Source organism: Zalophus californianus, chromosome 3, assembly GCF_009762305.2.
Source record: "Zalophus californianus isolate mZalCal1 chromosome 3, mZalCal1.pri.v2, whole genome shotgun sequence".
NCBI classification, from domain to species: Eukaryota; Metazoa; Chordata; class Mammalia; order Carnivora; family Otariidae; genus Zalophus; species Zalophus californianus.
The window spans coordinates 192,022,993-192,037,629 of record NC_045597.1 but is presented as its reverse complement, the minus strand read 5'-3'; the positions used below and the strand labels follow the sequence as shown (position 1 = coordinate 192,037,629).

Genomic DNA, 14,637 nt, shown 5'->3' with positions numbered 1-14,637 from the left:
AAAGTCAGAGTACAGTTGCTACAGAGAGGCGTTACTGCACCCTGCTGGTGGACCGCGGTACCACCAGCGGCACACTGCCTGAAGGCTCTTTGTCCAAGTACCGTGTGTTCTACTTTACGCCATCCCTATGAGGGAAGATACCTACCTCCATTTTACACACCAGACAACTGAGGCACAGGGGAATTACCTAACTTGTCCAAGGCTAAGCAGCTAACAACGTTGGAGCAGGAATTTGAACCCCAAAAACCTAGCTTCAGAGCCTGTATTCTTAAACAGTACGCCACTAGGCTTTCAGCTTCCTGGCAATAAAAGCAAAGTGATATACAGCAATCAGTGCTCACAATACATATACCAACGATATTCTCTGATCTCTCCGGAGACTATCAGCCCTAACTATCCTGCTGTCATTAAGATATAAGTTCTACATAAATAACAGCAGTTGAGGGGTTCTACAGCACTCACAGCTCACGCAGGACTGTCCCCCCGCCACCGCCCCGATAGTCAAAATTCAGGCAAAGATACATGGAACCTGTAAACTCCTATTGTTTGGATTAGCTTCCTATCGCTGATGTAACACACTACCACAGACTTGATGATTTAAACAATATAAATTCATTATCTTACACTTCTGGAGATCAGAAGTCCACCACAGGTCTCACTAGGCTAAAATCAAGATGTCAGCAGGGCTACGCTCCTTCTGGTGGCTCTAGGGAACAATCTGTTTCCTTGCCTTTTCCAACTTCTAGAGGCCACCCTCATTCCCTGGCTCCTGGCTCCCTTCTTCCATATTCACAGCCAGCAACAGCAGGTAGAGATCCTTCTAGAAATGCTGTTTCTCTGGTTTTCTCTTTTGCCCACCCAGATAACCCAGGATCATCTTCCAGGTCAGCTGTCTAGCAATCTTTCTTACTTCTGCAACCTTAATTCCCTTTGCCGAGTGACACATTCACATGCTTGGGGGGGATGAGGACATCATCCAGCTGGAGGTCATTACTCTGCTGACGAGAGGTGACACTTACTAAACATTTTATGTGGAGGTAAATACCCGATAATAAGTAACAATGATAACAGTGAGAAAGCAGTAAAGTTGATATACACAGAGCACTGGCTGGAGAACTATTCCTTTAAAAAGAAACTACTGATTATACTGGGCTGCTCAGTTACACACATAATTATTTGTATATTCTAGCTGATATAGCTAAAATGTTCTTGGTTGTCCCAATAATACAGTGTGAAAGAAAAGTGATTCTGAGCAATAATATAAGTATGTTAAAATTATCTGAAACTTTGCTAGTTTAAAATATTTGAAAACTTGGATAATTTGATCAGTCTTTAGAATTCTACCAGAGTTTTATATAATTAATGTCAAATTAGAGATTTTAGAGGAAGCTAAGTATTGACTTTTTACTTGAGTTCCAAGAGATTCACCAATTACTCCAGTTGTTAGATTGAACTTGGGAAGCTTCATAACAGTACTCAATTTACTGGTCATAACTTTTTGATCTATAAAAGTTATCTGAGCTTTACCTTTAGTTTTTTAACAGGACATTTTTATTTAAGAAACCTGAAAATTATAATATCAAATGATCCTTTCTATATTTTCCCCAAATTGAATGCAGTAACTTGCAGTAACTTCTATATTTTCCCCAAATTGAATGCAGTCTGTATTCTAAAAAGCGATTTTACTTCAAAACCTTTTGGAAACCAATGACTTAGAGGTATGCTTCTTATTGTTGCTAGCATGTTGAAAATAATGTCTAGTCCATGTTTCAACTTTATTCAATGTTAACTCTGAATGCAGCCTTTTAATATAAATAACCATATGATTTAACATTTGGGAAGAAATCTCCACAATCTTGGATTCTACTAATTTGATGTATGGCTAAAAGCAAGGATTCTCAAGTTTCATTTAAGAATTGTTTTTTTTTTTTTTTATCCTGGAACCCAACTCCTGGTAGAATATTTGGGGTGGATCTGGTAATACCTGGAGATAAATTAATATGAAATAAAACCAAAAATCCCTTAAAGGAGGAAAATTTTGAAATCCAGTAGTTTGATGGTTAGCCTTCCCATCCATGTGTATTCCACATAAACAGGATCATTCACACCTGGAAAATGCCATCAAACCTGCAGAAAGTATTAAATTTACAGTGATACTATAGATTCTGCCTTTATTAAATACAAATACATCAAATATGTTAAATGAGTAACTTTTAATCAAATGATACCAACTACTGAATGCTCTAAACATTTTGAACATTTGAAGAAAATAGATATTTAAATGTCCATCTTAATATTGGCAAAACTGCGACTTTAAACAGTATGTTACTTTAAGAAAGTAATCCATCAAAGAAATTTATAGGACATAAAATTAGGCTTTGAAAATTGTTGCAATTTACACTTTAACCTAATAGAACTTACTACAAAAAAACAAAAATAAGCAATATGGTGACTATTTAAGTGTTTTACCAAAGCACACATGGGTTCACTCTTCCTAGTGAAAATAGGGAAAATACATTTAAATGTTTTAGTATATGTGCTGCCGAAGCGAGCCCTTAAATGTTTTATACTAAAGTAAAAAATGCATTAAATGTATCAGAGCATGAATTTAACTGTCTTGGAAGCTTAAAAATATACACATTCCAAAATGTTATGTATCTATGAATTCAGTTTATCTGTTATCCTGTGATCCAATTAAGTCTTAAGATTACTGAAAACTGGAAGTACGAACTTCAGGTAAATTATATTTTTCATGTATGGAGATCGTTTAATGGACTCTGAAACAATAAACCTCTTGGTCACTATTTTTAAAAACCCATTTAACAAAAATTTTTTAAAATAGACATGACCATTTTTTCTAATCCAAAATATGCAACTTGAAGTCTCTGAGTAACAAGTTTGAAATATAAAGTTTATAAACATTAAAATTATCTTGTATTTTTAATATAGAGAAGATGGTAATATTGTAGGAACAACAGCTGCTAGATGTGAAGGGAAGGCTATAAAGTAGAATATACGCAGCTAAATCCACTTATTTAGCCTATTTAATCATGGCATCTTGTTATTACCACAATTATTTTCTAAGTGTTGTAGAACATTCTCTGGAGGAGGGAACTCATGCTTTCCAAGGAAATTCTATATAGATCAAGAAAAGAAGGGAGAAATCAACCATAAAACATACTGATTATGCTAAATCCAATGTTCCACAGAAGTAGATACAAAAGTCCCCCCTTCTCTGCGCTCTTCCTTCCCGAGGTTTCATCAACGGCAGTCAACTGGGGTCCAGGAGCAGGCACAGACCACCCTCCTTCTGAAGTACTGCCAGAAGGTCAGCGGTAGCCTAAGGCCACGTCACCTCCGACGTCACTTATCACGGGGGCATTTTACCATCTCACACCACCACAACAAGGTTAGGGACAGTGTATTTTGAGAGAAACACCACATTCACATGACCTTTATTACACTATATTGTTATAACTGTTTTATTAGTCATTGTTACTTTCTTACGTGCCTAATTTGCAGATTAAACTTTATCACAGGTTTGTGTGTATAGAAAAAAGCACAGTATATATGTAAGGTCTGGTATGATCTGTGGTTTCTGGCATCCACTGGGGATCTTGGAAGTTATCCCCTGAAGATAAGGGGGGACTACTCTAGTTATTTATCAGTACACTCTACTATTAAACCAATCATTGTCATTAAACTCATTTTTCATATTTATGAATATCAAAAATACTCCTTTACATTAAATTCTATCCTTTGACTAAGCATATCACTAAACTCTACTACTACATCAAAACAGAAACAGGCCACTAGATATTATACATACAGAGAACTATTCTGTTTCTACAGAGGAAACCAGAATGTCATTGTGGTAAAAATGATGACAGAAAATGAAATGAACAGAAAAATCACTTAAGTGACACATTAAATCTACTTTCTTCACTGGGAAGCACCTTGGCTGGTATCATACAGGCAGACTCACAAACTGGTTTATTAATGAATACCTACAATATGAAAATCATTATTTTAAAGACAAACATGCCCAGTATAATACAGATATCTCCCTCCGTGACAAAGGTCTGGTGGGTTTGCCTGCAGCCCGTAATAAAATATTTGGGTTCCCTCAGCATGGGGTTCTTCCTGTAATGTAACCCGTTGTATGTGTGTGTGGTTGTCTGCTGGCTCTCACTGGGTTGCCCTAGGTGCACTGAGGCTCGAGGAATGAGGTAAGAAAATAATATTCTGGCTACTGCTATCACTGTGGGAAAAGACTCTTTTGTCTCTGTCCCAGGAGGCTCAGGTCTTTTGCCAGCATTAATGAAATTATGGCAGGTTAAATTGTTAGTTTGCACATAAAATCTCAAGACCCTGAGATTTCTCATGAAGAAAAGATTTGACATTTTATATCTTGCTTGTTCAGAATTTTATCATGTGTGGGTGGTGAATTTTATCTACTTCTGTATCTACTGAAATAAAAAGGTGATTTTTCTCCATTGTTCTCTTCATAGGGTAAATTACATTGAGTTTCAAATGTTAAATGAATCATTCCTGAAATAAAGTCAATTTGGCCATAAAGTATTATTCTTTTTACAAATTGTTGGATTCAGTCTGCTAATACTTTCAAAAGAATTTTTGCATCCACGTTCATGAGATTGGTCTATAATTTTCCATTCCTGTGATGTCACTGGTCTGGTTTCGGTGTCACAGCTATACTGATTTCTCTCGAAAACTTAAGACTGATATTCCTTCTTCCTTAAATGTTTGGGGAATTCATTAATATAGCCATCTGAGCCTGGATTTTATTTTGTGGGAAGAGTTTTATTTATGATTCAATTTCTTTAATAAATACAAGACCAGTAAGATTTTCTATACCTTCCAGTGTCTGTTTTTGTTAAGTTGAATCTTCCTAGGAGGTTGCCCATTTAATAAAGAACTTGAATATGTTGAAGTCATTTACAATGTCCTCTCACCTTTTCAATGCCTAAGATTTGTGGTGATATTTCCTTTGTGAAAAATATTACCTTGTTTGTGTCTTCACTTTTTTGCTTTATCAGTTTCATCAGGGGTCTATCAACTTTATTATATCTCTTCAAGAATCAACTTTGGGTTGACCCTTACTGTATATTTGTTATTTCAGTAGTTTTCACACTTCTTTACTTCCTTTGGGTTATTATTTTTGGTTTTTCTTCTAACTTCTTGAGTTATATGCTCTGCTCATTAATTTTGTATCATTTTTATGATATAGGAATTTAAGGCTATCCATTTGTTTACAAAGCTCTACCAGCATCCCTTAGCTTTTGATGTGGAGGATTTTCATTATCATCCTTTAACTAAAACCTATGTTCTAGTTTTCCTTATATGATTTCTTCTTCCACTCACTGGTTATTTAGACATTTATTTCCAAACAGAGGGATTTCCTATTTATCTTTCCACTGCTGATTTGTAGGTTATTTGAATTGTAGCCAGAGAACACACTCTTTTTCAATCCTTTAGTATTTATTGAGACTTATTTTATGGTATAGCATATGGCCAACTTTGTAAACATTTCAGATGACCTGAAGAGACTTTGCAGTTGTGATGTGCCTTACATTCTATATAATGTCCAATAAGTCAAGTTCGTTATTTGGATTGTTCAAATCATTTATACCATTACTGATTATTTTTGCTGCTTCTATCAGAGAGGTATGTTATACTCTTCCATTATAATTGTAAACTTGCCAATTTCTCCTGATAGTTCTGGAAATAGTTCCTTTATATATTTTAAGGTGTTTTATTAGATGCATGCAAATTTCAAATTGTTATTTATTCTTAGTAAATTACATATTTCTTCTTTAGTAGTAGTTTTACTGCTTTAGAGTTTACTCTAATGTTAATATAGGATGGCTCTTTATTCCATCCTTTTATCTTTTGAGATCCTAATGTTTTTAAGATGTGTTTCTAGAGATACTATATAGTTGGTTTTTATTTATTTATTTAATTTTAATTTGACAGAGACACAGCGAGAGAGGGAACACAAGCAGGGCGAGTGGCAGAGGGAGAAGCAGGCTTCCCGCGGAGCAGGGAGCCCGATGCGGGGCTCGATCCCAGGACCCTGGGACCATGACCTGAGCTGAAGGCAGACACTTAACGCCACCCAGGTGCCCCTATAGTTGGTTTTTAAAAACCCAATCTGACGATCTGAGTCTTTCATAGGAATATTTTGTTCATTCACATTCATATTTAATTATTGATATAACTGGGTTTTCATCATCTTACTAAATATTTGTCCTGCCTATTCTATGTGTTCTTTTTACTCTCCTTTATTACCTACTTTTGTAGGTTAAAAAAACATTTTTATTAATCCATATCCCCATATTAGGATTGGAATGACAAATTTTTAAACATTGTGGTTAAAATATATGTAACATAAAACCTGCCATTTTTGAGTGTACAGTTCTATGGCATTAAGTATATTCACATTGTTCTGCAATCATCCCCACCGTTGATCTCCAGAACCTTTTCATCTTCCTAAGAGTTTAAACAGCAACACCATTCTCCCCCTCCACCAGCCCCTGACAACCACCATTCTACTTTCTGTCTCTATGAATTTGACTGCTCCAAGTACCTTGTGTAAGTGGTATCATACAGTATTTGTCCCTTTGTGACTGGCTTATTTCACTTATCTCAGTCTTCAAGGCTCATCCATGTTGCACTATGGGTCAGAATTTCATTTCTTTCAAGGCTGAATAGTATTCCATTGTATGTATATATCTCATTTTTTCTCTTCATCCACTGATGGCTCTTTGGGTTGCTCTCACCTTTTTAGTTCTTATGAATAGTGGTACTTTGAACACGGGTGTACAAATTAACTGTTTGTGTCCCTGCTTTCAGTTCTTCCAGTTACCCAGAAGTGGAACTGCTGGATCATATGCTAATTCTAAGTTTAGTGTTTTGAGGAACTGTCATACCATTTTCCACAGTGGCTGCACTATTCCCAACCAGCAACGCACAAAATTTCTAATTTTCCCCATCCTCACCAACATTTGTCATTTTCTGTTTGAGGTTTTTTGTTTTGTTTTGTTTTGTTTTATTGGTAATAGCCATCCTGTGGATGTGAAGTGCTGTGTCGTTGTGGTCTTGACAGCATTTTCCTAATGACTAGTGATAATGAGCATATTTTCATGTGCTTACTGGCCATTTGCATATCTTCTTTGAAGGAATGTCTATTCAAATCCTTCGCCCATTTAAAAATTATGGGGCGCCTGGGTGGCTCAGTTGGTTAAGCGACTGCCTTCGGCTCAGGTCATGATCCTGGAGTCCCGGGATCGAGTCCTACATCGGGTTCCCTGCTCAGCGGGGAGTCTGCTTCTCCCTCTGACCCTCTTCCCTCTCGTGCTATCTCTCCTTCTCTCTCAAATAAATAAATAAAATCTTTAAAAAAATAAAATAAAAATTATGGTTGGGTTGTAGATATTCTTTATATGTTTTGGATAGTGACCCTTATCAGATAAATGATTTGCAAGTACTTTCTTTCATTCTGTGGGCTGCTTCTGTTGAGAGTATCCTTTGATGCACATTTTAAATTTTGAAGAAGTCTAATTTATCTTTTCATATCCAAGAAATCATTGCCAAATCCAGGGTTGTGAAGCTTTTCCTTTGTTTTCTTCTAAGAGTTTTATAGTTTTAGCTCGTATGTTTAGGTCTTTGATCCATTTTGAATTAGTTTTTGTACATGGTATAAGGTAAGGTTCCAACTTCATTTTGTGTACACTTTTAAAAATTATTCTTTTAGTGATACCCCAAAGATTACAACATGCATCCTTTACTTATTATCAAAGTCTGGCATCAACTGGCATATGTGTAAAAGGAAAGTTAACACAGCAGGATCGGGACTGCTCTCCCTACGAAGACTTGCTCGCAAGGCTGGCCCTTGGCTAGAGTCTAGGAACGTGGATTTTGGAAGGGTTTCCACCAATCCCTGAAGAGTGGCTCACTGTACCAAAACTGTATGAACAATGTGGTTTATACCAAACAGTTGCTTTCCTTCTTAGAGTCTGGAACTTTGGTATGTGCTAGGCAGTGGTTCCTATGTGACCAGGCCCCAATAAAAATATTGAGCACTGATTCTCTAATGAGCTTTCTTGGTGTACAACATTTCATATGTGTTGTCATAATTCATTACTGGGGGAAACAAGCATGCCTTGTGTGACTCCACTGGGAAAGGACTCTTGGAAGCCTATGCCTGGGCCCCTCTAGACAGCACCATATGTGGCTTTTCCCTTTGTTGATTTTGCTTTGTATCATTGTGTTGTCATACATTAAAGCCATGAGTACAACCATATACTGAGTCATGTGAGTTTTCCAAGTGAATCACTGAGCCTGGGGGGAGGTAGTTACTGGGGACCCCCAACAGTACATTTTACCCTCTTCCCAACCTACAAGGCATTTAGAATAATAAGTACCTAATCTCCTTTCAACTTAGACACTACTATTGTCATATATTTTTTATTGGACCTGTAAAATACCACTATCCTTGTTTTATATAGTCAATACTAATTGATATATACCACATTTTAATCTTCACTTCTCCCGCATCTGACTTTTCATCTAAAACCACTTTCCTTCTTCCTAGAGAACACTCTTTAGTATTTTCTTTACTATAAGTGAGTCTTCTTCTAAGTAATGAATTATCTTAGTTTTGAGTAAAGATATATTTATTTCACATTTATTCCTGAAGGTTCTTTTTTTGAGTATAGAACTCAAAGTTTGTAGAATTATTTGATGGCTTCTGTAAAGAATCAGATGTCAATCTAATTGTACTCTTGAAGTAAATTTTTTTTCCTCTGGCTGCTTTATAGATTTTAGCTTTGTTTTTTTCTCGATATACTGATGTCTTTTTATTTCTCCTGTTTGGGATTTGAAAGGGTTGTACTGAATTTATAACATGATGTTTTTCATCATTTAAAAAATATTTCAGCCATTTTTTTCCAAAAATTTTGTCTATTCTTTTTTCTCTCCCTTCTTTTTGTTAAAACTCAGTTACATCCCTAGACTGCCTCACTCTGTCTCTCTCAGGTTTTGTATCCTTTTCTCTCTCTGTGCTTCATTCCATAGTTTCTTCTAACCTTTCTTTTTTTTTCCTAGCCTAATTCTCACTTCAACTGTCTAATATGCTATAGAACCTATTAACTGAGTTATTAATTTAAATTTTTCTTTTTTCATTAGTGGAATTTCCAATTTTAAAATATTTTCAGTTCTATATTGAAATTCTCAATCTTGTCTTTTGTCCCCCTGAATATAATACGTCTGAATCAGTTAGCTTTTGCTGTGCAGTAAATCACCTTCAAAACTTAGTAGCTTAAAACGACTATCTATTTAAGCTTATAATTCTGCCCATTTAGCAATGGGCTGGACTCAGGTGAAGGATTTTTTGCATCTTGGTTGGGCTTGCTCATGCCTCTATCTACGGACAGCTGCGAGGCTGGGGGGGAGGCGGGGCGGGGTGGGGGTGGGGGGCGGGAGGGGGGTTGATCTCCTGATCTATGCCAGATTCTGTCACATGTTCAGGAGCAGCTGGCTACAGGCTGGAATGCCTTGGCTATCCTCCATGTAATCTTTTGTTCTCTAACAGACTCTCTGGGCTTTTTCACATGGCTGCAGCAAATTTCCAAGAGAGAGCAGAGTAATCAAGTCCTCTTGAAGACTAGGCTTGGAAAAGGCTCAACTTGTCAAAATAAGTCAAAAGGCTAGTCTAGATTCAAGTGGGTGGGAAAACAGATTCCACATCTTGATGAAAGGAGCTTCAAAGTCACATTGCAAAGGGTCATGAATGCAGGGAAGAGAATAATCATGGCCATTTTTGCAAACAGTCTATCACATATAAGCATATATCTTTAAGTGTGTCTGATAACTTAAATATCTGGAGTCCCTGTGGCTAGTTTCTATTACCTAGAATAGGTAATATTTAATAGGAACTAATTATTTCATTTATTAGTTATTTTGGATTGTGCACTCTTATTTACAAAATAACTAGTATACACAAAATTGTTGGTAGAAATAATTTGAAGCCTAAAATGACATTACTTTGTTCCAGAGAATTCTTATCTTCATTTCTGCTAGGCGCATGTCAGAAATAACCCCATATCATTTCACTCAACTCAGGGAATAAATTCTGAAGCTGAGTTACAGTCCCTCTGAAGAACTATTTCTGCTTCATAGTTACTACTGCAGTACAACCTGCTGGGGTTCCAACCCACTGCTGAGAGTTCACCAAGGCCCCATCTCCCTGGCTTCAATGTTATCAGAAGGGTCCCTTAAACGAGCTCTACCCCTTTGCAAATAATGCCAGGGGAAATATGTCCCAAACACTGGGCATATTTTCCTGAGGCTCATCTCTGTACCCTGGCCCACTAATTCATGATCACAGCGATAGCTCCCCAGTGCCTTGTTTAAACAGACATTCTTTACATTTATTCAGCTTTTCTAGCTGTTCTCTATAGCAAGTTGGCTTTAATCACCTAGACAGCTATAACTGCAAACAAATCCCCATTCACTATTTTATAACAAAGAATCCCACGTTTGTGCATGTAATTAAAACACATACACAAATTCTTTGATTCACTTTTCTTCAAGAGGGGGGAATTCCCTTCCCCTTGAGTGTAGAATACATACAGTGACTCACTTCTAAAATGTGACAGAAACCATGGAGTATGCCTAGGTCACAAAGCCACTGCAGCTTCCATCTTGCTCTCTCTCTAGAGAAGCCAGTTGCCACAATGTAAAGGCACTTAAGCAGCCCCAACAAGAGGTCCATGTGGTGAGGCCCATGTGGCCAACAGCCCTGTGAATGAGCCATCTCAGCAGCACATCCTCCAGTCTCAGTCAAGCCTCCTGATGACTGCAGCCCAAGCAACATCTTGACTGCAACACTGCAAGAGTTCCTAAGTGAAAACCACCCAGCTAAGCCACTCCTGAATCCTGACCTGCAAACTAGGAGATGATGAAGGTTGTTTGAGCAATTGCGCTTGGGTAACTGGTTTTGCATTAGTAGTTAACTAATACAGTATGTTTGCCTTTTAATTTTATAATATCCTTATTTTATTACTTTAAATATAATACTATTTTTTATTTGAAAATATCAAGAACTTAAAAATTTTAAGTAATATTTAAATATAAAAGATATACTTGATTTACCTCTTGTTACTTCTTTCATTCCTAACTGGAAGCAGAATTTTTCAAGACAGATGAAGTCATTTCCACAATAGTATTAATAGATAAGCCATTCAGAAAACCTTTATGATTTATTCTTACTTCCTGAAGAGCATCTATAATATGGTCTCTATGCAAAAGGAAAACACACATAAGCACCCGTCTTTCCAAAGTAACACATTCTAAATATGGGTAAGTTATCACATTGAACTATATTTTTACATAAAAATATTAAAACCACTTTAAATAGAATTGTAGTCATTACCTGTGAACTTCTGGATGTAGTTCAGTCAGTCTCTTCATGATTTTGGTAAAGCTACGCAGATTCAATGTATTTGGAGGTATGAATTGAATAGGTGTATCAGGTAATAATTTAGTAGATTCAATCTGTTTACAATTCTTCTTGACACCCTAAATAAGCATTTTAAAGTTTTCTTAAAATCAGTGACCATTACATAGACACTTTAGCTTATTTAATTAAAATTTAAAATTACAAATGGTAAAATAAATATTCCTAAGAAATTTGCTTTGATTTGGGATTATTTATACCAAGTATATTTACTTGAGCCATGTTCAGAGCCATGTATTAAAAAAAAAGTCACACGTTTTCTAATAGTGACAAAATATTTGAAGTTATGTCTACATCAGCCTTTCTCAACTGGGATTCCTCATCTGAACCACAGAACACAGATGTTAACTATTTTCTCAATTTCCCCAAAGATAGGACATAATTAATTCCATTCTCAGTGCAGGAGGGAGTTTAATTCACTACATACAGTGGATATCTTAGGCTTATGGCATGGAGGCTTAGTTCTCTTACCTAACCTGACAGGGAAAGGCTGCTTTACATAGTTAATTATAAATATTCTATATTTACTAAATATGTAATCATCACAGACTGTATGTCCAGAATTGGACCACATACTATGGAAGGAAAACTAGTCATATAAATTAGAAACCCCTCCACCTATGAATCTTACAATCCAATCGAACAGACAAAATTAAAATGATTAATTAAAACCATTCAAGTAGGCTATAAATTGTATGAAACCACTATATTATCTCATAAAGATTCAAACTAAATGAAGAGCTGAGACTTTAAAGTCTAGATGAAAAGACAGGGCAAAATACATAAAATATTATATCCATCCCATCAGAACATTACCTATTTTACTTAATTGCTTATTGCCTTGCTTCACTAGATTTAAGCTATACACGAACACATATTTTTTGGTCTGTTTTGTTCTTTGCTGCTTTCCCAGTGCCTAGAATCTTTATGTATATAGTTGGTATGTAATAACTGCTGAATAAATAAAAGTTTGGGATACAACAGTTTAAGTGATAGTTTAAACCACAGAAAGGATGAGATTTCTAAGAAAGAGCCAAATTACTGCTCAACAACAGTACAGCTACTATTGACTGAGTGCATTTTCTGTGCCCGGCACTGTTCTAAGGACTTTTCTGTATTAAATTCATTTAAACCTAACAACATTTGTGAAGCAGGAACTATTATTCCCATTTTAAGATAAGGAAGCTCAGACACAGAGATTAGGTAACTTGCCCAGTCACATAATAAGTAGGTAGTGGAGCCAGGTTCTGCCTCTCATGGTAGACAATAAATATTCTCTAAATAAATGAATGTAATGAATAAATGTTGAGAAGCTGAGAAAAGAAAGGTGATAATACCTCACGTATTAAATAAAAATCAACTCAAAATCTTTGTGACCATGGGTTTTGCAAAGATTTCTTAGATACAACACTAAAAGCACAAGTTAAAAAAAAAAAAACTGATAAATTGTATTTCATCAAAATTAAGACAGTATTAAAAGAAGGAAAAGACTAAGTACAGGTTAGAAAAAGTATTCCGAAGTCATATATATGTATCTTATAAAAAGTTTGTATTCAGAACATAAAAACCTCTCAAAACTCAATAATAAGATAAACAACAATTCATCAAAGGACACTTGGGTGGTTGCCATAATTTGGCTATTGTAAATAATGCTGCCATAAAAATCGGGGTCCATGTATCCCTTTGAATTAGTGTTTTTGTATCTTTGGGTAAATACCCAGTAGTACAATTGCTGAATTGCAGGGTAGTTTTGTTTTTAACTTTTTGAGGACCCTCCATACTGTTTTCCAGAGTGGCTGCACCAGCTTGCATTCCCACCAACAGTGTAGGAGGGTTCCCCTTTCTCCACATCCTCGCCAACAGCTGTTGTTTCTTGTGTTGTTGATTTTAGCCATTCTGACTAGTGTGAGGTGGTATCTCATCATGGTTGTGATTTGCATTTCCGTGATGATAAATGATGTTAGGCATCTCTTCATGTGTCTGTTGGCTATCTGTATGTCTTCTTTGGAAAAATGTTTATTCATGTCTTCTGCTCATTTTTTAATCAGATTGCTCATTTTTTGTGATTGATGAATGGAAAAAGAAGATGTGGTATACATATACACGGAATATTACTCAGCCATAAAAAAGAATGGAATCTTGCTATTTGCAATGACATGAATAGAGTGTATTATGCTAAGTGAAATAAGATGGTCAGAGAAAGACACTAATACCGTATGATTTCACTCATATGTGGAATTTAAGAAAAAAAATGAGCAAAGGGGAAAAAGGGAGAGAGAGAAACTAACAGACTCAACTATAGAGAACAAAGTGATGGCTACCAGAAAGGAGGTGGGTGGGGGATGGGTTAAACAGGGGATGGGGATTAAGGAGTACATTTGTTGTGAGGAGCACCAGTTGATTTAAGAAGTGTTGAATTACCATATTGTGCCCTGAAACTAATGTACTGTATGTTAACTAACTGAAATTTAAATGAAAACCTTAAAAAGTAAACAACCCAATAAAAATGGCCAAAATATAAACTGGAATGAAATGCTATACACACAGCAATATGGATCAGTCTCAAATGCATTAAGCTAAGATGTCAGGCTAATAATGTTACATAATATTCATTACTATGACATTCTGGAAAAGGTAAAATCATAAGAACAGGAAATAGCAGAGTATAAGACAATGTTCTGGAATGAAGGAACTGTTCTGTATGTTGATTGTGGTGGTGGTTACACGTCAATGTGCCTAAACTTGAAAATACCAAAAGGAGTGAATTTTACTCTATGTAAATTTTTTAAAAAATCTGTGGAACTCCGGGGCACCTGGGTGACTCAGTTAAGCGACTGCCCTCAGCTCGGGTCATGATCCTGGAGTCCCAGGATCGAGTCCTGCGTCGGGCTCCCTGCTCAGCGACGAGTCTGCTCCTCCCTCTGACCCTACCCCCTCTTGTGCTCTCTCTCACTCTCTCTCTCAAATAAATAAAAATAAAAAAAAAAATCTTAAAAAAATAAAATAAAATAAAAAAATCTGTGGAACTCCTATAGGACCCCAGGCACACTTCTGAGCAGCGGAGAGATGAGAGTAAAAGGGGCAACCTCATCATTTTC

General features: G+C 36.2%; 1 protein-coding gene across 1 annotated transcript in view; it reads right to left on the bottom strand.

Moving 5' to 3' along the window:
• Positions 1-2,172: 2,172 nt before the first annotated feature.
• RBM44 (RNA binding motif protein 44) overlaps positions 2,173-14,637 on the bottom strand; it is a 34,044-nt gene continuing 21,579 nt past the window's right edge. The window contains 3 exon segments of the mRNA XM_027591542.1: positions 2,173-3,135; positions 11,176-11,320; positions 11,456-11,601. Of these exon segments, the coding sequence (XP_027447343.1) occupies positions 11,197-11,320; positions 11,456-11,601 (270 nt within the window). The 3' untranslated portion in view covers positions 2,173-3,135; positions 11,176-11,196.